At 48.8% G+C, this 25,330-nt stretch overlaps 2 protein-coding genes across 3 annotated transcripts in view; one reads left to right on the top strand and one right to left on the bottom strand.

The window, feature by feature from the left end:
• LOC134984496 (zinc finger protein 850-like) overlaps positions 1-25,330 on the bottom strand; it is a gene marked incomplete at both ends in the record, with an annotated part of 147,111 nt that overhangs the window by 57,068 nt on the left and 64,713 nt on the right. The gene's annotated exons all lie outside the window — the stretch shown is intronic.
• LOC134984491 (oocyte zinc finger protein XlCOF22-like) overlaps positions 1-25,330 on the top strand; it is a 350,792-nt gene that overhangs the window by 301,205 nt on the left and 24,257 nt on the right. Inside the window, exons 1-5 of one of the 2 annotated variants that reach the window (XM_063950057.1) lie at positions 13,937-13,978; positions 20,576-20,607; positions 23,441-23,519; positions 23,638-23,739; positions 23,894-24,529. In XM_063950057.1, the coding sequence (XP_063806127.1) occupies positions 23,486-23,519; positions 23,638-23,739; positions 23,894-24,529 (772 nt within the window). In that variant the 5' untranslated portion in view covers positions 13,937-13,978; positions 20,576-20,607; positions 23,441-23,485. Of the gene's footprint in view, positions 1-13,936; positions 13,979-20,575; positions 20,608-23,440; positions 23,520-23,637; positions 23,740-23,893; positions 24,530-25,330 lie in introns of those variants that run through there. The other variant, XM_063950058.1, reaches the window with a different exon arrangement.

Here is a 25,330-nt window from a genome sequence, read left to right as displayed (position 1 = left end):
AATCTTAGGTTTTTTCCCTTGCCACAGAAAGTGAGTCATTGGGGTATATGCAATTGCGGTCGAATTCCCGAAATTGTCGAATTTCGGGTCATTTTCGACCAAAAAAAAAAATTCGCCTATGCAATTCAGTGCTTTCCGACCAAAAAACGGACTTTCAAAATTCGACTTTTTGAAATTCGACTTTTTGCAAATTCGACTTTTCTGCAATGATACAAGTGCTGCAATTCGACCAAAGCATATTCAATTCAAGTTTGGAAATTCGACAGCAGTGCTTTTAGACAGCAAATTCGTCATTTTCAATCCGCCACACTTTGGAGGGTGAAAACAAATAAAAAAAATTTAAACATGTTTTTTTTGGTGTTTTTTTTTGGGGGAATAGCAGATCTATTTATATTAGAAGGGATTAGGTACTTTTTTTTTGGGGGGGGAGGCACAAATATTATTTATATATTTTTTAAAATATTATTATTTTTTTTTATTTTTTTTTATTGCTGGAACGGTAAAATCAGAAAAAAAAATGGCGTGGGGTCCCCCCTCCAAAGCATAACCAGCCTCGGGCTCATTGAGCTGGTCCTGGTTCTAAAAATGCGGGGAAAAAATTGACAGGGGATCCCCCGTATTTTTAAAACCAGCACCGGGCTCTGCGCCTGGTGCTGGTGCCAAAAATACGGGGGACAAAAAGAGTAGGGGTCCCCCGTATTTTTAACACCAGCATCGGGCTCCACTAGCTGGACAGATAATGCCACAGCCGGGGGTCACTTTTATGCCGTGCCCTGCGGCCGTGGCATCAAATATCCAACTAGTCACCCCTGGCCGGGGTACCCTGGGGGAGTGGGGACCCCTTCAATCAAGGGGTCCCCCCCCCCCCAGCCACCCAAGGGCCAGGGGTGAAGCCCGAGGCTGTCCCCCCCCCATCCAATGGGCTGCGTATGGGGGGGCTGATAGCCTTTGTGATAAAAAAAAGATATTGTTTTTTCCATTAGTACTACAAGTCCCAGCAAGCCTCCCCCGCAAGCTGGTACTTGGAGAACCACAAGTACCAGCATGCGGGAGAAAAACGGGCCCGCTGGTACCTGTAGTACTACTGGAAAAAAAATACCCAAATAAAAACAGGACACACACACCGTCGACAGTAAAACTTTTTTTCACACTACCGACACACACATACTTACCTATGTTCACACACCGACATCGGTCCTCTTCTCCATGTAGAATCCACGGATACCTGAAAAGCAAAGTTCAATATACTCACCTTAACCAGGGTCCAGAGATAAATCCACGTACTTGGCAAAAAAATAAAACGCATTTACCCGCTCCATAACGGACTGAAAGGTGTCCCATGCTGACACATGGGACACCTTTCCACGAATGAGACCTGTCAGTGACAGCTGTCACTGACAGGTCTCTAAGCCAATCAGGAAGCGCAACTTCGTTGCGCTTACCTGATTGGCTGATCGCTGTCTGAACTCAGACAGCGCATCGCACAGCTCCCTCCATTATATTCAATGGTGGGAACTTAGCGGCTAGCGGTGAGGTCACCCGCCGGTCAGCGGCTGACCGGCGGGTGACCCCACCGCTACCCGCAAAGTTCCCACCATTGAAAGTAATGGAGCGGCTTTGCGAGGCGCTGTCAGAGTACAGACGGCGCACAGCCAATCAGGTGAGCGCCACGGCAGTAGCGCTTCCTGATTGGCTGAAGGGACATCAGTGACAGGAGTCACGTGATGTCCCGGCATTCGGGGGAAGGGGTCTGATGTGAAAACATTGGACCCCTTTCAGTCCGGTATGGCTCAGTGTTCGGTTTTTTTTTTTACAAAGTACGTGGATTTACCTCTGGACCTGGACCTCTGGACGCTGGAAGGTGAGTATAATTTTTTGACAGGTACCCTCGGATCGTCGGAGATCGTTGCAGTCGGCGTTTCAACACAGGTAAGTATGTGTGTGTCGGTGTATGAAATAAAGTTTTACTATCAAGGTGTGTGTCTCCTGTTTTTATTTGGGTATTTTTTTCCCAGTAGTACTACAGGTACCAGCGGGCCCGTTTTTCTCCCGCATGCTGGTACTTGTGGTTCTCCAAGTACCAGCTTGCGGGGGAGGCTTGCTGGGACTTGTAGTACTAATGGAAAAAACAATATCTTTTTTTTATCACAAAGGCTATCAGCCTCCCCATCCGCAGCCCATTGGATGGGGGGGGGACAGCCTCGGGCTTCACCCCTGGCCCTTGGGTGGCTGGGGGGGGACGACCCCTTGATTGAAGGGGTCCCCACTCCCCCAGGGTACCCCGGCCAGGGGTGACTAGTTGGATATTTAATGCCACGGCCGCAGGGCACGGCATAAAAGTGACCCCCGGCTGTGGCATTATCTGTCCAGCTAGTGGAGCCCGATGCTGGTGTTAAAAATACGGGGGACCCCTACTCTTTTTGTCCCCCGTATTTTTGGCACCAGCATCAGGCGCAGAGCCCGGTGCTGGTTTTAAAAATACGGGGGATCCCTGGCCGATTTTTCCCCTGCATTTTTAGAACCAGGACCAGCTCGATGAGCCCGAGGCTGGTTATGCTTTGGAGGGGGGACCCCACGCCATTTTTTTTTCGGGTTTTTTCCCGTTTTTTCCCGTTTTTTAAAATCGCGGCAAAATCCACCAAATCGGCCGATTTTCGCCCGCGACTCTGGCGAATCCGTTTTTCATTGAATATGGTGAATTCCGGAAGCCACCTTCCGGAATTCACCTGGCGAATTTGGTCGAATTGAAAAACGGCGATAATTGCCGCGAATTCGCCCGCTATTGCATATACCCCATTGCCTTTCGCAATCTATGTCCATCCAATTCCCGAAGGCATATCGGGAGGGATTGGATGATATAGAATATTTTCGGGAAAATAACAGATTTAAGGACTGCTACTCTTCCCAGCAGTGAGAGGGGTAAATTAAGCCATCCCTCTAATCTGGTAAGTGTATCTTTAATGACTGGGGAAAAATTTAGATCATAGATCTTAGATATATCACAGGGTATATTAACACCTAAGTATTTAAAATGTGATTGAGTGATCTTGAAAGGGGAGGTAAGTGTGAGGGAGGTGAGGTCTGGAACGGGGATATTAATTGGTAGCATTTCAGATTTAGTGACATTGATTCTGTAGCCCGACGTCCTCCCGAAATCCGAAATCAAGTGCATAATTTCAGGAACAGAGGAGAGCGGCTTAGAGATGAATAGTAACATGTCGTCTGCGAAGAGACCGACCTTAAGTTCAATGTCGCCAATCTGAATGCCTTTATAAATTTTTGACTGTCTGAGGGCCAAGGCTAGGGGTTCTAGTGCAATGGCGAAGAGGAGGGGAGAGAGAGGGCAGCCCTGTCTCGTGCCCCTTCCAATGGGGAAGGGTTCAGATAGAAACCCATTGCACGATACATATGAGGTGGGGTTAGAGTAAAGGGTTTTGATTGCTTGTATGAAGCCACTCCATGAAGCCGGAACCGGAAGTCCAGAAGTCCCTGTTATTGGCACCTGTCTCTGATAGGTGAGGGGTGCTTAGTCTCCCTAGTGTACCATTTCCAAGTTTAGGTGACCCTGCTCCCTCTCCGAGCTGCTTTCATCATTATACACCCCGCACCTATGACTGCTACCCTGCTGGTCATTATCTAATGGATATGGAGTCTCTAGAGGTGCTATTTATACTCCTCAGATCCACCGATGCTGCTGGTCCCTGTGTTACTGTGCTGGGGGCTGGTACTTTAATAGTTAAAGGATGATAGGGAAGTATGCATATTAGCAGGATTTATATGGGGGCATCCTGCACTTACAATGATAGTGTGCCCGGTCTGGACCTCCCCCCGACTCCACCTCCACCAACAACCGGGCTCTCCCTGCGGGTTGGATGGGATGAGGGACACAGCTCTGCTTGGGGGGGGAAACTGTCTGCTACTGCTGGACTCCTGGTATCTGCTGCCCGCACTGCGGTCTCCTCCCATGTACTAGCCTGCCCCGCCAGCACTCCGCCTCCCAGCACTCTCCATGACAACCAGGTACCGGGACGTCCCTGCTCTGCGTCCACCAGGGGAAATTAACACATCGCTTCTCATCCGCAGCGGGAGACATCCAATTCCTTTCCCCCACAGGGGCTCTCTCACTCGCAGGGAACCACCTTCCTGTAAGCTCCCTCGTCTCAGCCGCCAGCCTTTTTCTCTCCCCTTAGTCAGCCCACCAACAAAACCGCCACTATACGCGCCCAGCCACCTCTCTCAGCACACGGGACCTCTGGAAGCTTCTCCATGATCTCCCCCACGCACTGCACGCTTACCAGAGTCCCCTCACCTTCAGCAGGCACAGAATAATAACATGCATAAACACTATACATTATTGGATCACTAGAAAGATCCAAGTTATTATCACATATATGGTATACATCAGTTGGCAGCATCTCTATTACCTTATAGAGCTACACATTCATTAATTGATTTGCCCCCTCATAGTGTCCAAAGGCCTTCAGATCACTAGGGTACTACAGTAATAGTGCAGGGACATGACTGGGGAGGTGAGGGGACCGGGAGTGTCACAATAACGTCACTTCTATCTATAGTAATAATACAGGGACATGACTGAGGAGGTGAGGGGATCTGGGAGCGTCACAATAATCTTAATTTTATCTATAGTAATAATACAGGGACATGACTGGGGTCTGAGGAGACTTGGGAGTACAGTAGCACCGGGGATGTGTCTGGGTGATGACTGGAGAGGTGACTGCTGGGAATGGGGCATTATACAGTAACTCCAGGGGACGTGTCTGGGTGATGACTGGAGAGGTGACTGCTGGGAAGGGGACACTATACAGTAACACCAGGGGATGTGTCTGGGTGATGACTGGAGAGGTGACTGCTGGGAATGGGACATTATACAGTAACACCAGGGGATGTGTCTGGGTGATGACTGGAGTGGTGACTGCTGGGAATGGGACATTATACAGTAACACCAGGGGATGTGTCTGGGTGATGACTGGAGAGGTGACTGCTGGGAATGGGGCATTATACAGTAACACCAGGGGACGTGTCTGAGTGATGACTGGAGAGGTGACTGCTGGGAATAGGACATTATACAGTAACACCAGGGGACGTGTCTGGGTGGTGACTGGAGAGGTGACTGCTGGGAATGGGACATTATACAGTAACACCGGGGGATGTGTCTGGGTGATGACTGGAGAGGTGACTGCTGGGAATGGGGCATTATACAGTAACACCAGGGGACGTGTCTGAGTGATGACTGGAGAGGTGACTGCCGGGAATGGGGCATTATACAGTAACACCAGGGGACGTGTCTGTGTGATGACTGGAGAGGTGACTGCTGGGAATGGGACATTATACAGTAACTCCGGGGGACGTGTCTGTGTGATGACTGGAGAGGTGACTGCTGGGAATGGGGCATTATACAGTAACACCGGGGGACGTGTCTGGGTGATGACTGGAGAGGTGACTGCTGGAAATGGGACATTATACAGTAACACCTGGGGACGTGTCTGGGTTATGACTGTATCACTGTGTGTGTTAGGTTTCTATAAGGTATCAGGATGTCACTGTCTATGTCTCCATGCAGGAGGAGGAGTATATAGAGGAACACAGGGGTCTGTACAAGGACGTGATGATGGAGAATCACCGGCCCCTCACATCACTGGGTAAGAGGAGACTGTCATGTATTGTACAGGGGAGAGCAGGTATGGGGACCCCCTATATACACACATCATCTGATAATCACATATATACACTGTACTCAGTCACTGTGTGTCTCCTACAGATGGGCCCAGTAACAGAGATACCCCAGAGAGATGTCCCCGTCCTCTGTATTCCCAGGATTGTACAGAGGAGAATCACAGGATCCCACAGGAGGATCAGGTAGGTGGGATTTAGGGTCTCATCCAATATACCAAAGTGACTGTCACTATTTGATGTGTAGAGGAGCTGTGTGTCTTATACACTGATATTATACTGTTTCACCTCAGTTTAATCTGACTGTATGCAAATGCCATTGTATTTTTTGGGTTATTTAGGTAGAACGTCTTTCTCTTATAAAGGTAGAAGATATAGAGGGAGAAGAAGAGACGTATGTGACTGATATAAAGGCAGAAGATACAGAGGGAGAAGAAGAGACGTATGTGACTGATATGAAGGCAGAAGATATAAGGAGAGAAGAAGAGACGTATGTGACTGATATAAAGTTAGAAGATACAGAGGGAGAAGAAGAGACGTATGTGACTGATATAAAGGTAGAAGATACAGAGGGAGAAGAAGAGACGTATGTGACTGATATGAAGGCAGAAGATATAGAGGGAGAAGAAGAGACGTATGTGACTGATATGAAGGCAGAAGATATAGAGGGAGAAGAAGAGACGTATGTGACTGATATAAAGGCAGAAGATACAGAGGGAGAAGAAGAGACGTATGTGACTGATATGAAGGCAGAAGATATAAGGAGAGAAGAAGAGACGTATGTGACTGATATAAAGGGAGAAGATACAGAGGGAGAAGAAGAGACGTATGTGACTGATATAAAGGTAGAAGATACAGAGGGAGAAGAAGAGATGTATGTGACTGATATGAAGGCAGAAGATATAGAGGGAGAAGAAGAGACGTATGTGACTGATATAAAGGCAGAAGATATAGAGGGAGAAGAAGATACGTATGTGAGGGGTGATCAGCAGTGTAAGGAGGAGGAGATCCCTACAGATATCAGCACAGGTGAGTAATAAACACTTATTACAGAAAAGAGTCACATATTCTCCTTGCTCAGTACAGACTAATGAGGGAAATGTATCTGCCCAGTGGTGGAGTCAGGAGACATCTGCCCCTATTATACTCCTGCTCTCCCCCACACATCATGTCACTGTGGGCTACCAGCCCAGAGATCTGACCAGTCTCCTCCCCACACTCTATGGTGTATCTCATACATCAGGAGCCATCAGCCCCTATTATACTCCTGCTCTCCCACTCACATCATGTCACTGTGTGTTACCAGCCCAGAGATCTGACCAGTCTCCTCCCCACACTCTCTGGTGTATCTCATACATCAGGAGCCATCAGCCCCTATTATACTCCTGCTCTCCCCCTCACATCATGTCACTGTGTGTTACCAGCCCAGAGATCTGACCAGTCTCCTCCCCACACTCTCTGGTGTATCTCATACATCAGGAGCCATCAGCCCCTATTATACTCCTGCTCTCTCCTCACATCATGTCACTGTGTGTCACCAGCCCAGAGATCTGACCAGTCTACTCCCCACACTCTCTGGTGTATCTCATACATCAGTAGCCATCAGCCCCTATTATTCTCCTGCTCTCCTCCTCACATCATGTCACTGTGTTACCAGCCCAGAGATCTGACCAGTCTCCTCCCCACACTCTCTGGTGTATCTCATACATCAGGAGCCATCAGCCCCTATTATACTCCTGCTCTCCCCCTCACATCATGTCACTGTGTGTTACCAGACAAATATCTGACTAAGTCTACTCCCCACACTCTCTGGTGTATCTCATACATCAGGAGCCATCAGCCCCTATTATACTCCTGCTCTCCCCTCACATCATGTCACTGTGTGTTACCAGCCCAGAGATCTGACCAGTCTCCTCCCCACACTCTCTGGTGTATCTCATACATCAGGGGCCATCAGCCCCTATTATACTCCTGCTCTCCCCTCACATCATGTCACTGTGTTACCAGCCCAGAGATCTGACCAGTCTGCTCCCCACACTTTCTGGTGTATCTCATACATCAGGAGCCATCAGCCCCTGTTATACTCCTGCTCTCCCCCTCACATCATGTCACTGTGTGTTACCAGCCCAGAGATCTGACCAGTCTCCTCCCCACACTCTCTGGTGTATCTCATACAGCCGGAGCCATCAGCCCCTATTATACTCCTGCTCTCCCCTCACATCATGTCACTGTGTGTTACCAGCCCAGATATCTGACCAGTCTCCTCCCCACACTCTCTGGTGTATCTCATACATCAGGAGCCATCAGCCCCTATTATACTCCTGCTCTCCCCCTCACATCATGTCACTGTGTGTCGCTAGCAGTACCTCTGTCTATGGTATTACATGCCCTGAGAGTGTCTCTATTAGCACACGCCGGTCTATATTTAAACTACTCTTTATTTATTTTTTCTCTAACATGCATAAGGGATACTGGGGACTTATTACAATGGGGTATAGATGGGGTCCAAAGGAGCTGGTGCACTTTAAATTTCTTCCAAATGCAATCGCAGCACGCCGCACACCCCTAACAATGGCGGGAGGTGAGAAGAGTGGCGAGTAGAAACCAGGGGACCCACAAGGGGGTCCCCCGGCTCTTGGTGCGGCGCGATTACAGGGGCGGCATACGGACGCTCTACGGAGGGATCCGCTATAGCCCCCCTGTGTACACTGGCAGCGGTGGTGGAAACAGGCATTCATGTTACGTTTTACACCTGTTAGCAGACACTGCCAGTATAAATATCTATAGAGCTCCAATGCCGTTACAGGAAGCGGAGCTTCCTTAGAGCGGGAGCAGCGGCGTTTTGGCACCTTCCTCTGCTTACAGCTGCAGCAGCAAGGACACACAGCTCCTGCAGACACTTGTGATACACAGGAAACTGGTACAGCGGTGTAAATAAGGGGAGAGCCGCTATTATACATACTATAGTGTCCTAAAAAGGACAAGACTCCTGTGTTATACTGTGATAAACAGCCTGCAGTCTCAATGGGTCTGACAGGCTTTGGGTGTGCCGTTCCTCTCTCTCTGTGTGTCCTTTTCACATACCAGTCTGGGCAGGCTTGCTATTTAATATACTTATCTGTGATTCTTTCCCTCTGCGGCTGGTTCCCACTCATATGAACAATGCAGCCAGTCCTCCCAAGTTAGTGAGGAGACTTGGGGGGAGGGTCAGGAGCCATCTTGGCTCAGTGACATAAAAACCATGATGGCAGACATGTCATCCCAGCTCACTGCTAATAATCAGCAGGCTGTAGCAGACCTAGCTGCAAAGGCCGATAATAAACAGTCCCCCCCCCTCCCCCCCTAGCTCAGGTCCATATAGTTGTGGGCTGCCCGATTTACTCTCAGAATCTGAGGACGAGGTACAGGAGGAAGGGAGGAATGGGATCCTGTTAAGAGGATTTACCTTCTGCACAGGGTATTGAGCCCCTTATACTTGCTATCAGGGATGTGATAAAAGTCCCTTTGGAAGACGCTGCAGCGGTCGTTTTTCTTAGCACAGAAAAAGAAACTAGTGTCACTTTCCCCGATTCTAAGGAACTAGATGACATGTTTAAGTTAACCTGGAAAAATCCTGATAAAAAATACCAGGTGAAAAATCGGTTTCTGCACACTTTCCCATTTGCTCCAGAAGGCAGGAAACACTGGGGAGAGCCCCCGGCAGTAGACTTATCAGTCTCTCGCCTATCAAAGAAAGTGGTATTACCAGTCCCTGGCTCCTCTGCATTAAAGGACCCTGGGGATAGGAAAATAGAGACTACATTAAAGTCTATTTACACAGCAGCTGGTGTATCACAAAGGCCTGTGATAGCGGGTTGCCGGATGACACATGCCATTCATACATGGGCGAGTCAAATTCAAGGAAGCCTTGCTGGAGATATACGTCCCTGGTGACTCTAATAAAGCACATTCAGGACACTGCACGCCTCCTGTGTGACTCTCTCAAGGGAATAGGTGCTATTAACGCTAGGACTACTGCCATGGCAGTGTCGGTGCGCAGAACTTTGTGGCTGCATCAGTGGATAGCGGACGCAGATTCCAAGCGCAGAGTGTGGAGTCTCTTCCTTTCTCAGGGGAGTGGCTATTCGGGGTTGAGTTGGATACATGGATTTCAAAGGTTACTGTGGGTAAATCCACGTTTCTCCCCTCTGGGGCCCCACTGGCTAGGTGTTCCCACCCCGGGAGGTCTTACCCAGTCCTTTCGGACTGCCAAGTTCAGATCAAGAGCCGTTGGCACCTCAAATGAGTGAGAGGCACCAGAGGCAAAACAAGAAAACCAGCCGCCGCAGGTTCTCGGTAACAAAGTGTTAGGCGCCGGGGTCCGTGCGGCCCGGCGCCTAGCAACCAGGGACGCCGTGCGCGTACAGCCGCCGGCTCCCTGGCAACGCTGGACGCCGGGCGCACGGAGCCGCTCAGACCCTAGCAACGGGGACGCCACGTTCGGGCCGCGTTCCCCGTTGCTGGGTCTTTTCTAATTTGTGTAATGGTGTGCTGGCCGTGCAGCATGCAAGCTGCACGGCATTACTTGTGATTACCCAGTCTGGCTCCTGATTGGGGAGCTCACAGTTATAAGCACCCTTTGGACTTCTCACAGACGCCGGTGATAGCTTCCTGTTTGCCTGTGTCTGCTACAGAGAGTTTCCAGTCCTGCTCAATCCGGTTGTTCCTGTCCTCAGTGATCCTGTACTCGGAAGTTGTCATCTTTCCTGGAGTCTGACCGAGCACCTTTAACATCCTGTGGTGTTCGTGAGTCGCGGCGTAGCCGTGTGTTGCGGCTTGACCGCTTACTGTTTATTATTTTGTATCTTTGTGTTCTGGAGCTTTTGCGGAAGATTCCGCTCCCCCTGATCCACTCTGGTATCCAGCGGTGCTGGATAGGAGTAACGGATCAGTGGATCCTTGGTTGCCCTTTTCCCTGGCGGCTAGTCCGCACATACTTTTTGGTTTAAGTTAGTTAGCTTGTAACCCCTGGCCTGGTTGCTTAGTCAGAGGGCCCCTTGTTATCACCCTGTCTCGGATTTCCCTTTGTCTCCCATTAAGACCTGAGGGGGCATCGGGGTTGGGCAGACATAATCCGCCCTTCGAACGCGGCTGCCATGGGCTCAAGCAACCATAGTCTCGCAGGGGATTTCTGATAACACGGGCGAGACAACGGAGTTAGGGCGCCAGGGGTTACTAGGCTCTCCTGCTCCCACAACCAGTATATCTTTCCAGTACTCAGACCTCTGCCATAAGATCTCCTCTGGTCTGGAGTACGGGAATCATAACAGACACATCCCCTGGTGTTACTGTATAATGCCCTATTCCCTGCAGTCATCACCCAGACACGTCCCCCTGGTGTTACTGTATAATGTCCCATTTCCAGCAGTCACCTCTCCAGTCATCACCCAGACACTGTTAGGGTCTCCTGCTCTGTGCTGCCACGTCGTCATGGCAACCGGGAGACAAGTGCTAGTGGAGTAACCTGAGCGTAGCCGATACTCCGGTTCGGGTCTTTTGCTGTGCAGTGGTTACAGGCTCTGTGCACGGCAGGGGATCCGGTGCTGGCTTTTGTGCTCACAGTCTGTAAGGTCTGAGTGGGGCGTGGACAGCACCTGCTTTATAAGGCCTCTTCTCAGGTTAAGCAGATGCTGCTGAATTTTTGTTGGTTAGTCAGTTCCTGAAAGTTAGCCAGTACTGTGTAGCTTTGTATTTGTTGTTGCTTACTGCAAATAGGCCTGGGGATTTGGTACTACACTCTGCCAATCCAGACCTAGCAGTAAGACTGGAGTCAGTCGTTTAACTTGCTGAGGTTCTTTTGCTACTCTGTGAACTTAGCAAGTTTGCGGCTGTATTCTCAGACTTGCCTGCCTAAATCCTGTCTCACTGTGCAAGGTGTTCAGTAAGCTGAACCTGTGCACTGCAAGTGAGGATTAGGATTGTGGAGACTCTCTTTGTGTCTATCATTCCATCTCTGACCAAGGAGTTTACTGCCACACCCGTTGGTAACCCTTCACGGTTTTGCTGTTGCCCTTAGCAACAGCATTTCGGGTTCTCTACGTATTAAAACACTACATCTTGCTTTTTCCATCTGAGCATAACTAATACTAGGGAGACACCCAGATTCTTAACCTCTGGGCTTCTCTGTTCACTTTGTGTTTATTTTGTTACCCTATCACCTTCTGTGTACGTAATGTCATATTCCCCAGTCTGTCTGTGAGTTCATTTGTTTTGCATCCCTAACAGTTCAGGCACCAGTACATTCCTGCAGGCACTGGTGTGCATAACAGACACGTACCCTGGTGTTACTGTATAATGCCCCATTCCCAGCAGTCACCTCTCCAGTCAGCAGCTAAATGATCTTGTTAGTGAGTTCAAGGATCTTCACGTCACTGTGTCTCTCATGTATCAGTGAGTGAGGTGGAGGCACCGTGATTGGGCTCTGGGTCCTTCTCAGTCCTCCTGTCTATTATGACAACAAAGACCACTCCCCCTGTATACTTTGACAGCACAGGATGCTACCCTTGCATATTATGACAACACAGGCCGCTCCCCCTGTATACTATGACAGCACAGACTGCACCCCCTGTATACTATGTCAACACAGGCAGCTACCCCTGTATATTATGACAACACAGGATGCTACCCCTGTATATTATAACAACACAGGCTACCCCTCCTTCTATTATGACAACAAAGGCCACTCCTCCTGTATACTATGTCAACACAGGATGCTACACCTGTATATTATGACAACACAGGCCGCTCCCCATGTATACTATGACAGCACAGGATGCTACGCCAGTATACTAAAACAGCACAGGATGGTACCCTTGCATATTATGACAACACAGGCCGCTCCACCTGTATACTATGACAGCACAGACTGCACCCCCTGTATACTATGTCAACACAGGCAGCTACCCCTGTATACTATGTCAACACAGGATGCTACACCTGTATATTATGACAACACAGGCCGCTCCCCATGTATACTATGACAGCACAGGATGCTACGCCAGTATACTAAAACAGCACAGGATGCTACCCCCTGTATTTTATGACAACACAGGCCGCTCCTCCTGTATACTATGAAAACACACGCTGCTCCCCCTGTATACGTCAACACAGGATGCTACACCTGTATGTTATGACAACACAGGCCGCTCCTCCTGTATACTATGACAGCACAGGATACTACCCCTGTATATTATGACAACACAGGCCACTCCTTCTGTATAGAAAGACAATACATGCCGCTCAACCCTATATAATAATAGTAACAAGACACCACAGTCACCTCCCCCTGTATAAAAGGGCAACACAGGTCACTCCACCTGTAGAGTAGGACAACACATAGCGCTCCCCTGTATAGTACAATGCCATTATATGTATAGAATAACGGTAACGGTGGGGTCTGCGCCACCTGTATTACGGTAACGGCGGGGTCTGCGCCACCTGTATTACAGTAACGGCGGGGTCTGCACCACCTGTGTTACGGTAACGGCGGGGTCTGCACCACCTGTATTACGGTAACGGCGGGGTCTGCGCCACCTGTTTTATGGTAACGGCGGGGTCTGCGCCACCTGTATTACGGTAACGGCGGGGTCTGCTCCACCTGTATTACGGTAATGGCGGGGTCTGCGCCACCTGTATTACGGTAACAGCGGGCTCTGCGCCACCTGTATTACGGTAACGGCGGGCTCTGCGCCACCTGTATTACAGTAATAGGACACTAGAGTGTCAGCCACCTGTACAGGGATAATGCAGCACCAGAGGCTGCTCCAGCTGCACTATAACAAGGCACCAGAGGCTGCTCCCCCTGTAGTACAGAACCTGACACCAGAGCTGCTCAGCCTATAGAATAATAATAATAATATCATTACCTGCTGCCAGACACAGCAATGGCTGCTCTCTGCTCCTGCTGCCTTGTGGGAATGATAGAAGGAACTTAGGAAGGCGGAGTTCAGACCAGGGGAAAATGGCCGCCGCTCCTGACGTCACTACAACGCCAGGGAACGTTTTGCTGCTGCCGGACTGGTCTACAAGAAAATGGCCGCCGGCCTCCTGCACTGAGGACATGTATGTTAATAGTAATTACAGAGGGCGTGGTGAAGGAGGGGAGGGGCTAGTAACCCGTAAGCAGCCTTTGCCAATCATGCCCTACTTCCGGCCTGTGCGTTCCACATTACTTCCGTACTGTGCGGTCCATATACAGGAAGTGAGTTTTCATCGTCTGTTGCAGCCTCCCAGTGTCCGTGGAGATCAGGTAATGGCGTCTTACTATACAGGGGGAGCAGCCTGTGGTGCCCTGATATTATTATTATACAGTGGGAGCAACTTGTGGTGTCCTGTTATTATTATTAGACAGGGGGAGCAGCCTGTGGTGTCCTGTTATTATTACTATACAGGGGGAGCAGCCTGTGGTGTCCTGTTATTATTACTATACAGGGGGAGCAGCCTGTGGTGTCCTGTTATTATTATTATTATACAGGAGGAGCAATCTGTGGTGTCCTGTTATTGTTGTTATACAGGTGGAGCAGCCTGTGGTATCCTGTTGTTGTTGTTGTTGTTATTATTATTATTATACAGGGGGAGCGACCTGTAGTGTCCTGTTGTTATTATTATACAGAGTGAGCGGCATGTGGTGTCCTGTTGTTATTAGTGTTATACAGGGGGAGCAGGTTTTTGTGTACAGTTATTATTATACAGGGACAGCAGCTTGTGGTGTCCTGGTATTATTATACATTGGGAGTGGTGGTAATGTCCTACAATACAGGAGGAATGGTCTGTGGTGTCCTGCTTTTAAAGACATCTGTTATTATTTTTATACTGGGGTGCAGACTTTAGTGTCGTTGTTATTATTATTATTATTATTAATTTTATTATATGTAATTGTGGGGATTGAAAATATTGCTCAGTATGAAGCAAATGTATATCACACACCTGGGAGCGTCACTGTTACATCACTTATATCTAGAGTAATAATACAGGGACATGACTGGGGAGGGGAGGGGATCTGGGAATGTCACAGTGACATCACATATCTATAGTAATAATTCAGGGACATGACTGGGGAGGGGAGGGGATCTGGGAATGTCACAGTGACATCACATATCTATAGTAATAATACAGGGACATGACTGGGGAGGTGAGGGGATCTGGGAGTGTCACTGTTACATCATGTATATCTATAGTAATAATACAGGGACATGAATGGGGAGGTGAGGGTATCTGGGAGTGTTACAGTGACTTCACTTATAACACTAGTAATAATACAGGGACATGACTGGGGAGGTGAGGGGGATCTGGGAGCGTCACAATGACTTCACTTATATTTATTGTAATAATACAGGGACATGACTGGGGAGGTGACGGGATCTGAGAGCGTCACAGTGACATCACTTATTTCTCTGACGTCCTAGTGGATGCTGGGGACTCCATAAGGACCATGGGGAATAGACAGGCTCTGCAGGAGACTGGGCACTCTAAAGAAAAGATTAGGTACTATCTGGTGTGCACTGGGTCCTCCCTCTATGCCCCTCCTCCAGACCTCAGTTAGTTAGAATCTGTGCCCGGCCAGAGCTGGGTGCTCCTAGTGGGCTCTCCTGAGCCTGCTAGTTAAAGAACAGTGAGCTTCTGCTGGCAACAGGCTCACTGCTACGTGGGACCGAGGGGAGAGAAGCAAACGTACCTGTTCACAGCTAGGTTGCGCTTCTTAGGCTACTGGACACCATTAGCTCCAGAGGGTTCAAACACAGGCAGCTGTCCTCGATTGTCCGTTCCCGGAGCCACGCCGCCGTCCCCCTCGCAGAGCCAGAAGAACAGAAGCTTGAAGACGGCGAAATCGGCGGCTGAAGACTCCTGTCTTCATTTAAGGTAGCGCACCGCAGCTGTGCGCCATTGCTCCCACAGCACACCGCACACTCCAGTTACTGTAGGGTGCAGGGCGCTGGGGGGGGGGGGGTGCCCTGGGCAGCAATTGAAGTACCTTTTGGCATAACCTACATATATACAGTCAGCCACTGTATATATGTAAAATCCCCCGCCATTTTTTATCACAGAAAGCGGGACAGAAGCCCGCCGCTGAGGGGGCGGGGCCTTCTTCCTCAGCACACCAGCGCCATTTTTTCTTCACAGCTCTGCTGGAAGGACGCTCCCCAGGCTCTCCCCTGCAGTATCCAGGTACCAGAAGGGTAAAAAGAGAGGGGGGCACATACATTTAGGTGCAAAAAGTTATATATTCGGCAGCTATTGGGTAATCACTTGTTGTAGTGTATATCCCTGAGTTATATAGCGCTGTGGTGTGTGCTGGCATACTCTCTCTCTGTCTCCCCAAAAGCCTTTATGGGGTCCTGTCCTCAGTCAGAGCATTCCCTGTGTGTGTGCTGTGTGTCGGTACGGCAGTGTCGACATGTTTGATGAGGAGGGTTACGTGGAGGCGGAGCAATTGCAGATAAATGTGGTGTCGGGGCCGACACCTGATTGGATGGATATGTGGACAGTTTTAAATGATAATGTTAACTCATTACATAAAAGGTTTGATGATGTTGCAGCCGGGGGACAGCCGGGCTCTCAACCCGGGCATGCCCAGGCGACTCAGAGGCCGTCAGGGTCTCATAAACGCCCACTATCTCAAATGGTTGACACGGATGCCGACACGGAGTCCGACTCCAGTGTCGACGATGATGAGGCACAATTACAGCCTAAAATGACCAAGGCCATCCGTTATATGATTATTGCAATGAAAGATGTATTACATTGAAGTCAGTGTAGACACACTCTGGTACTCTACTGAGACCAGCTATTGCTTCAGCCTGGATGTGTAGCGCTGTAGCAGCATGGACTGATACCCTGTCAGAGGACATAGATGCCCTGGACAGGGATAATGTCTTGCTAACCCTGGGACATATAAAAGACGCCGTCTTATATATGCGGGATGCCCAGAGGGACATTTGCCTGCTAGGTTCTAGAATTAATGCAATGTTCATTTCTGCCAGGAGGGTCTTATGGACTCGGCAATGGACAGGGGATGCCGACTCTAAAAAATACATGGAGGTTTTGCCTTATAAGGGTGAGGAATTGTTTGGGGACGGTCTCTCGGACCTCTTGTCCACAGCGACAGCTGGAAAGTCGACTTTCCTGCCTCAGGTTTCCTCAGTGACCAAGAAAGCACCGTATTATCAAATGCAGTCCTTTCGTTCTCAGAGAGGCAAGAAGGTCAGAGGTGCATCTTTTCTTGCCAGAGGCAGGGGTAGAGGAAAGAAGCTGCACCATGCAGCCAGTTCCCAGGAACAAAAGTCCTCCCCGGCTTCCACTAAGTCCACCACATGACGCTGGGGCTCCACAGGCGGAGCCAGGAGCGGTGGGGGCGCGTCTCCGAAATTTCAGCAACCAGTGGGTTCGCTCACGGGTGGATCCTTGGGTTATACAAATTGTATCTCAGGGATACAAGCTGGAATTCAAGGTGACGCCCCCTCACCGTTACCTAAAATCGGCCTTGCCAGCTTCCCCCATGGAAAGGGAGGTTGTACTGGCGGCAATCACAAGCTATACCTCCAGCAGGTGATAGTAAAGGTTCCCCTCCTTCAACAGGGAAGGGGTTACTATTCCACTATGTTTGCGGTACCGAACCCGGACGGTTCGGTAAGACCCATTCTGAATTAAAATCCCTGAACATTTATCTCAAGAGATTCAAGTTCAAAATGAAATCGCTCAGGGCGGTCATTGCAATCCTGGAAGAGGGGGATTTTATGGTATCTCTGGACATCAAGGATGCGTACTTGCATGTCCCCATTTATCCACCTCACCAGGAGTACCTCAGGTTTGTGGTACAGGACTGTCATTACCAATTCCAGACGTTGCCGTTTGGTCTGTCCACGGCACCGAGAGTATTTACCAAGGTAATGGCAGAAATGATGGTACTCCTTCGGAAGCAAGGAGTTACAGTTATCCCGTACTTGGACGATCTCCTTATAAAGGCGAGGTGCAGGGAGCAATTGTTGATCAGCGTAGCACACTCTCAGGAAGTGTTGCAGCAGCTAGGCTGGATTCTGAATATTCCAAAGTCGCAGCTGATTCCTACGACGCGTCTGCCCTTCCTGGGTATGATTCTGGACACAGAACAGAGGAAGGTGTTTCTCCCGGAGGAGAAGGCTCAGGAGTTAGTGACTCTGGTCAGGGACCTCCTGAAACCAAAACAGGTGTCGGTGCATCACTACACGCGAGTCCTGGGAAAGATGGTGGCGTCATACGAAGCAATTCCTTACGGCAGGTTCCATGCCAGGATCTTTTAGTGGGATCTGTTGGACAAGTGGTCCGGATCGCATCTTCAGATGCATCGGCTGATCACCCTGTCTCCGAGGGCCAGGGTGTCTCTTCTGTGGTGGCTGCAGAGTGCTCACCTTCTCCAGGGCCGCAGGTTCGGCATACAGGACTGGGTCCTGGTGACCACGGATGCAAACCTCCGAGGGTGGGGGGCAGTCACTCAGTGAAGAAACTTCCAAGGGCTGTGGTCAAGTCAGGCGACTTGTCTGCACATAAACATACTGGAACTAAGAGCCATATACAACTCCCTGAGTCATGCGGAGCCCCTGCTTCGAGACCAACCATTGCTGATTCAATCAGACAACATCACGGCAGTCGCCCATGGAAACCGCCAGGGCGGCACAAGAAGCAGGGTGGCAATGGCGGAAGCCACAAAGATTCTTTGTTGGGCAGAGAATCACGTGCAAGCACTGTCAGCAGTGTTCATTCCGGGACCCTCAGGCGATAGCTGTGGACGCGCTAGTGACACCGTGGGTGTTCCAGTCAATATATGTGTTTCCTCCTCTTCCTCTCATACCCAAGGTACTGGGAATAGTAAGAAAAAGAGGAGTGAGAACAATACTCATTGTTCTGGACTGGCCAAGAAGGACCTGGTACCCAGAACTACAATAGATGGTCACAGAGGACCCATGGCCTCTGCCTCTCAGACAGGACCTGTTGCAACAGGGGCCCTGTCTGTTCCAAGACTTACCGCGGCTGCGTTTTTGACGGCATGGCGATTGAACGCCGGATCCTAAAGGAAAAGGGCATTCCGGATGAAGTGATTCCTACGCTGATAAAGGCCAGGAAAGATGTAACTGCAAAACATTATCACCGCATATGGCGGAAATATGTTGCTTGGTGTGAGGCCAGGAAGGCTCCTACAGAGGAATTCCAGCTGGGTCGATTTCTGCACTTCCTACAGTTAGGTGTGACTATGGGCCTAAAATTTGGGTCCATAAAGGTCCAGATTTCGATTTTCTTCCAGAAAGAACTGGCTTCTCTACCTGAAGTTCAGACATTTGTAAAGGGAGTACTGCATATTCAGCCCCCTTTTGTGCCACCAGTGGCACCTTGGGATCTTAACGTTGTGTTGGATTTCCTGAAATCCCACTAGTTTGAGCCACTTAAGACCGTGGATCTAAAGTATCTCACGTGGAAAGTGGTCATGATGTTGGCCTTAGCATCGGCTAGGCGGTGTCAGAATTGGCGGCTTTGTAATGTAAAAGCCCCTATCTGATCTTCCATATGGACAGGGCAGAATTGCGGACTCGTCCCCAATTTCTCCCAAAGGTGGTATCATCATTCCATTTGAATCAACCTATTGTGGTGCCTGTGGCTACTCGGGACTTGGAAGACTCCAAGTTGCTGGACGTAGTCCGGGCTTTGAAAATATATGTTTCCAGAACGGCTGGAGTCAGGAAGACTGACTCGCTGTTTATTCTGTATGCACCCAACAAGCTGGGTGCTCCTGCTTCGAAGCAAACTATTGCTCGCTGGATCTGTAGCACGATTCAGCTGGCTCACTCTGCGGCTCGATTGCCGCATCCAAAGTCAGTGAAAGCCCATTCCACAAGGAAGGTGGGCTCTTCTTGGGCGGCTGCCCGAGGGGTCTCGGTGTTACAGCTTTGCCGAGCTGGTACTTGGTCGGGTTCATACACATTTGCTAAGTTCTACAAGTTTGATACCCTGGCTGAGGAGGACCTTGTGTTTGCTCATTCGGTGCTGCAGTCATCCGCACTCTCCCGCCCGTTTGGGAGCTTTGGTATAATCCCCATGGTCCTTACGGAGTCCCCAGCATCCACTAGGACGTCAGAGAAAATTAGAATTTACTCACCGGTAATTCTATTTCTCGTAGTCCGTAGTGGATGCTGGGCGCCCGTCCCAAGTGCGGACTTCTTCTGCAACACGTGTATATAGTTATTGCTTAATAAAGGGTTATTGTTATAAGCCATCCATTTCATGAGGCTCAGTTGTTGTTCATACTGTTAACTGGGTATGGTTATGACAAGTTGTACGGTGTGATTGGTGTGGCTGGTATGAGTCTTACCCTGGATTCCAAAATCCTTTCCTTGTAATATCAGCTCTTCCGGGCCCAGTTTCCCAAACTGAGGTCTGAAGGAGGGGCATAGAGCGAGGAGCCAGTGCACACCAGATAGTACCTAATCTTTTCTTTAGAGTGCCCAGTCTCCTGCGGAGCCCGTCTATTCACCATGGTCCTTACGGAGTCCCCAGCATCCACTACGGACTACGAGAAATAGAATTACCGGTGAGTAAATTCTTATTATCTCTAGTAATAATTCAGGGATCTGACTGGGGAGGTGAGGGGATCTGGGAGTGTCACAGTGACATCACATATCTATAGTAATGTAACCCCTCTTTTACCTGGGGGTACAGTGTATATGTGCAATGTGCCTCCACCCAAGCTATTTAGACCCCAATACTCTAATCGCTTAAGAAATATCCTACCCCTGTAGTGGTCGCCTATAACATTAGTATGTGATGTAACTAGATAGGACTATGCACATTTACCAATCGTACCTTTCCTTTCTGATTTCAGGCTCTTCCAGAGATACGGAGACAGTTCCGACGGTAAGTATAATAGTTTTAATATACAAGATGTTATAGGCCACCTTATACAGTTATATCATATAATACTCAAACCATGAACCGTTCTAATAGTATACCCCACCTATACATAATAATATACCCCACCTATACATAAGGTAATGCATGCAATACAAAAAATACGATTCCACAAGAAAGTTGTGGGGCTGCGTTTGAAAAACCACCCGGGTTCTCTTACTATAATCGTGCACGGTTGCGGCCCTTTCGTGTCTGTGTATAAGAAGTACTCTGGGTTATATGGGTATCCACTTCGAGCAATCGTCCTCACGATTGTTGAGCAATCCCTACTTCACGGCAATGAATAGCATGGTTTCCATGGAAGATCTAATTGTAGCGCTCCTAGACAACCTGAAACAGGAAGGTAGTACGTAGAGCTCTCCACCCTGGAATCCCTGACACCCGTGGTCTACTCGTTACATATAGTGGGGTGATGATCTGTGTTACCTGTGGCCAGTACAAGCATAGCTCCACTGTAGATCCATGGGGGTGGCTCCAGAACATACAGAAGTCCCGGTTATTGGCACCTGATAGGTGAGTGGTGCTTAGTCTCCCTAGTGTATCATTTCCAAGTTTAGGCAACCCTGCGCTCTCTCCGAGCTGCTTTCATCATTATACACCACCGCACTCTGACTGGTACCCGGCTGGTCATTATCTAATGGATATGAAGTCTCTAGAGGTGCTATTTATACTCCTCAGATCCACCGATGCTGCTGGTACCTGTGCTACTGTGCTGGCGGCTGGTACTTTAATAGTTAAAGGATGATAGGGGAGTATGCAGATTAGCAGGATTTATATGGGGGCATCCTGCACTTACAATGATAGCGTGCCCGGTCTGGACCTCCCCCCGACTCCACCTCCTCCAACAACCGGGCTCTCCCTGCGGGTTGGATGGGATGAGGGACACAGCTCTGCCTCGGGGGGTAAACTGTCTGCTACTGCTGGACTCCTGGTAGCTGCTGCCTGCACTGCAGTCTCCTCCCATGTACTAGCCTTCCCCGCCAGCGCTCCGCCTCCCAGCACTCTCCATGACAACCAGGTACCGGGACTTCCCTGCTCGGCGTCCACCAGGGAAAATTAACACAGCGCTTCTCACCCGCAGCGGAAAACATCCAATTCCTTTCCCCCACAGGGGCTCTCTCACTCGCAGGGAACCGCCTTCCTGTAAGCTCCCTCGTCTCAGCCGCCAGCCTTTTTCTCTCCCCTTAGTCAGCCCACCAACAAAACCGCCACTACACGCGCCCAGCCACCTCTCTCAGCACACGGGACCTCTGGAAGCTTCTCCACGATCTCCACTACGCGCTTACCAGAGTCCCCTCACCTTCAGCAGGCACAGAATAATAACATGCATAAACACACTACATTATTGGATCACTAGAAAGATCCAAGTTATTATCACATATATCAGTTGGCAGCATCTCTATTACCTTATAGATCTACATATTTATTCATTGATTTGCCCCCTCATAGTGTCCCAAGGCCTTCAGATCACTAGGGTACTACAGTAATAGTACAGGTACATGACTGGGGTGGTGAGGGGATCTGGGAGCGTCACAATAACGTCACTTATATCTATAGTAATAAAACAGGGACATGACTGGGTAGGTGAGGAGATCTGGGAGTGTCACAGTGACATAACTTATATCTATAGTAATAATACCGGGACATGACTGGGGGGGGGGTGAGGGGATCTGGGAGTGTCACGGTGGCATCACTTCTATCTATAGTAATAATACAGGAAAATGACTGGGGAGGTGAGGGTATCTGGAAGTGTCACAATAATGTCACTTATATCTATAGTAAGAACACAGGGACATGACTGGGGAGGTGAGGGGATTTGGGAGCGTCACAATAACGTCACATATCTATAGTAATAATACAGGGACATGACTGGGGAGGTGAGGGGATCTGGGAGAGTCACAGTGACGTCGCTTATATCTATAGTTATAATACAGGGAAGTGACTGGGGTCCGAGGAGACTTGTGAGTACAGTAGCACCGGGGGATGTGTCCTGGTGATGACTGGAGAGGTGACTGCCAGTAATGGGACATTATACAGTAACACCAGGGGATGTGTCTGGGTGATGACTGGAGAGGTGACTGCTGGGAATGGGACATTATACAGTAACACCATGGAATGTGTCTGGGTGATGACTGGAGAGGTGACTGCTGGGAATGGGACATTATACAGTAACACCGGGGGACGTGTCTGGGTGATGACTGGAGAGGTGACTGCCGGGAATGGGGCATTATACAGTAACACCAGGGGATGTGTCTGGGTGATGACTGGAGTGGTGACTGCTGGGAATGGGACATTATACAGTAACACCAGGGGACATGTCTGGGTGATGACTGGAGAGGTGACTGCTGGGAATGGGACATTATACAGTAACACCAGGGAATGTGTCTGGGTGATGACTGGAGAGGTGACTGCTGGGAATGGGACATTGTATAGTAACACCAGGGGATGTGTCTGGGTGATGACTGGAGAGGTGACTGCTGGGAATGGGGCATTATACAGTAACACCAGGGGATGTGTCTGGGTGACTGCTGGGAATGGGACATTATACAGTAACACCAGGGGATGTGTCTGGGTGATGACTGGAGAGGTGACTGCTGGGAATGGGGCATTATACAGTAACACCAGGGGATGTGTCTGGGTGATGACTGGAGAGGTGACTGCTGGGAATGGGACATTATACAGTAACACTGGGGGATGTGTCTGGGTGATGACTGTATCACTGTGTGTGTGTCAGGTTCCTATAAGGTGTCACGATGTCACTGTCTATGTCTCCATGCAGGAGGGGGAGTATATAGAGGGATACAGAGGTCATTACAAGGACGTGATGATGGAGAATCACCGGCCCCTCACATCACTGGGTAAGAGGAGACTGTCATGTATTGTACAGGGGTGAGCAGGTATGGGGCCCCCTATATACACACATCATCTGATAATCACATATATACACTGTACTCAGTCACTGTGTGTCTCCTTCAGATGGGCCCAGTAACAGAGATACCCCAGAGAGATGTCCCCGTTCTCTGTATTCCCAGTATTGTACAGAGGAGAATCACAGGATCCCACAGGAGGATCAGGTAGGTGGGATTTAGGGTCTCAGCAATATACCAAAGTGACTGTCACTATATGATTTGTAGAGGAGCTGTGTGTCTTATACACTGATATTATACTGTTTCACCTCAGTTTAATCTGACTGTATGCAAATGCCATTGTATTTTTTGGGTTATTTAGGTAGAACGTCTTTCTCGTATAAAGGCAGAAGATATAAGGAGAGAAGAAGAGACGTATGTGGCTGATATAAAGGAAGAAGATATAGATGGAGAAGAAGAGACGTATGTGGCTGATATAAAGGCAGAAGATATACAGGGAGAAGAAGAGACGTATGTGACTGATATAAAGGAAGAAGATATAGAGGGAGAAGAAGAGACGTATGTGGCTGATATAAAGGCAGAAGATATACAGGGAGAAGAAGAGACGTATGTGACTGATATAAAGGAAGAAGATATAGATGGAGAAGAAGAGACGTATGTGACTGATATAAAGGCAGAAGATATAGAGGGAGAAGAAGAGACGTATGTGACTGATATAAAGGCAGATGATACAGAGGGAGAAGAAGAGACGTATGTGACTGATATAAAGGTAGAAGATTTAGAGGGAGAAGAAGAGACGTATGTGACTGATATAAAGGCAGAAGATATAGAGGGAGAAGAAGAGACGTATGTGACTGATGTAAAGGCAGAAGATATAGAGGGAGAAGAAGAGACGTATGTGACTGATATAAAGGCAGAAGATACAGAGGGAGAAGAAGAGACGTATGTGAGGGGTGATCAGCAGTGTAAGGAGGAGGAGATCCCTACAGATATCAGCACAGGTGAGTAATAAACACTTATTACAGAAGTCACATATTCTCATTGCTCAGTCACTACAGCAATCTCTTATCCTACACCCTCCTCCACCATCAGCCCTGTTCTCAGTTAGGTGTTTATAACACAAGGCTATCCATGACAAACATCACATGTAGAGAGTTATTACACACAGCACTATAATGTTATTAAAAGTAACAAGCAGAAGTTTATTTTTAGGGATCATATATAAGTAGTATTGTGTTTTTTGTGGAGCGTCTAATTTGTATGGGATCTAAATTTCTCAGTTTAGCAACCTTTTATTAAATAACCTTCATTTTGTTAGATGATGCAGGTATTAAATAATTTCTTGTATATAGTAGACCTTTGGGTCACCACAGAAACCGGGGAGAAGGACAATATTCGCATTGGGGTGATCTGTAGACCACCTGGCCAGGAGCAGGATTTGGACAGGAATCTATTGTTGGACATCACTAAATTGGTTTTAAAGGGAGAAGTCCTAATCATGGGAGACTTTAATTTAACTGATGTAAATTGGGTGGGGGTCTTTTGCAAGTTCAGCTACAAGTGGCAAATTTCTATATTCCTTACAGGGAGCATCTTTCAATAAACAGCAGATATTTCCCTTCTGCATAGAAGAGCGGTCGGGAAAGAAAGAAGTAAACCTCCTTTCTCTTTCATCCACTAGGGGACACTGGAGTCTTATACAGTAGGGGTGTGAAGCTTGCAACTGGAGGTGTGGCACAATCTAAAAATTAGCATTGTCTGCACAGCCGGCTCCTCCCCCTTCACATCCCTCAGTTTGAAAA

Source organism: Pseudophryne corroboree (assembly GCF_028390025.1).
Source record: "Pseudophryne corroboree isolate aPseCor3 chromosome 3 unlocalized genomic scaffold, aPseCor3.hap2 SUPER_3_unloc_6, whole genome shotgun sequence".
Taxonomy (NCBI): Eukaryota; Metazoa; Chordata; class Amphibia; order Anura; family Myobatrachidae; genus Pseudophryne; species Pseudophryne corroboree.
This window is presented reverse-complemented; position numbering and strand designations above follow the sequence as displayed.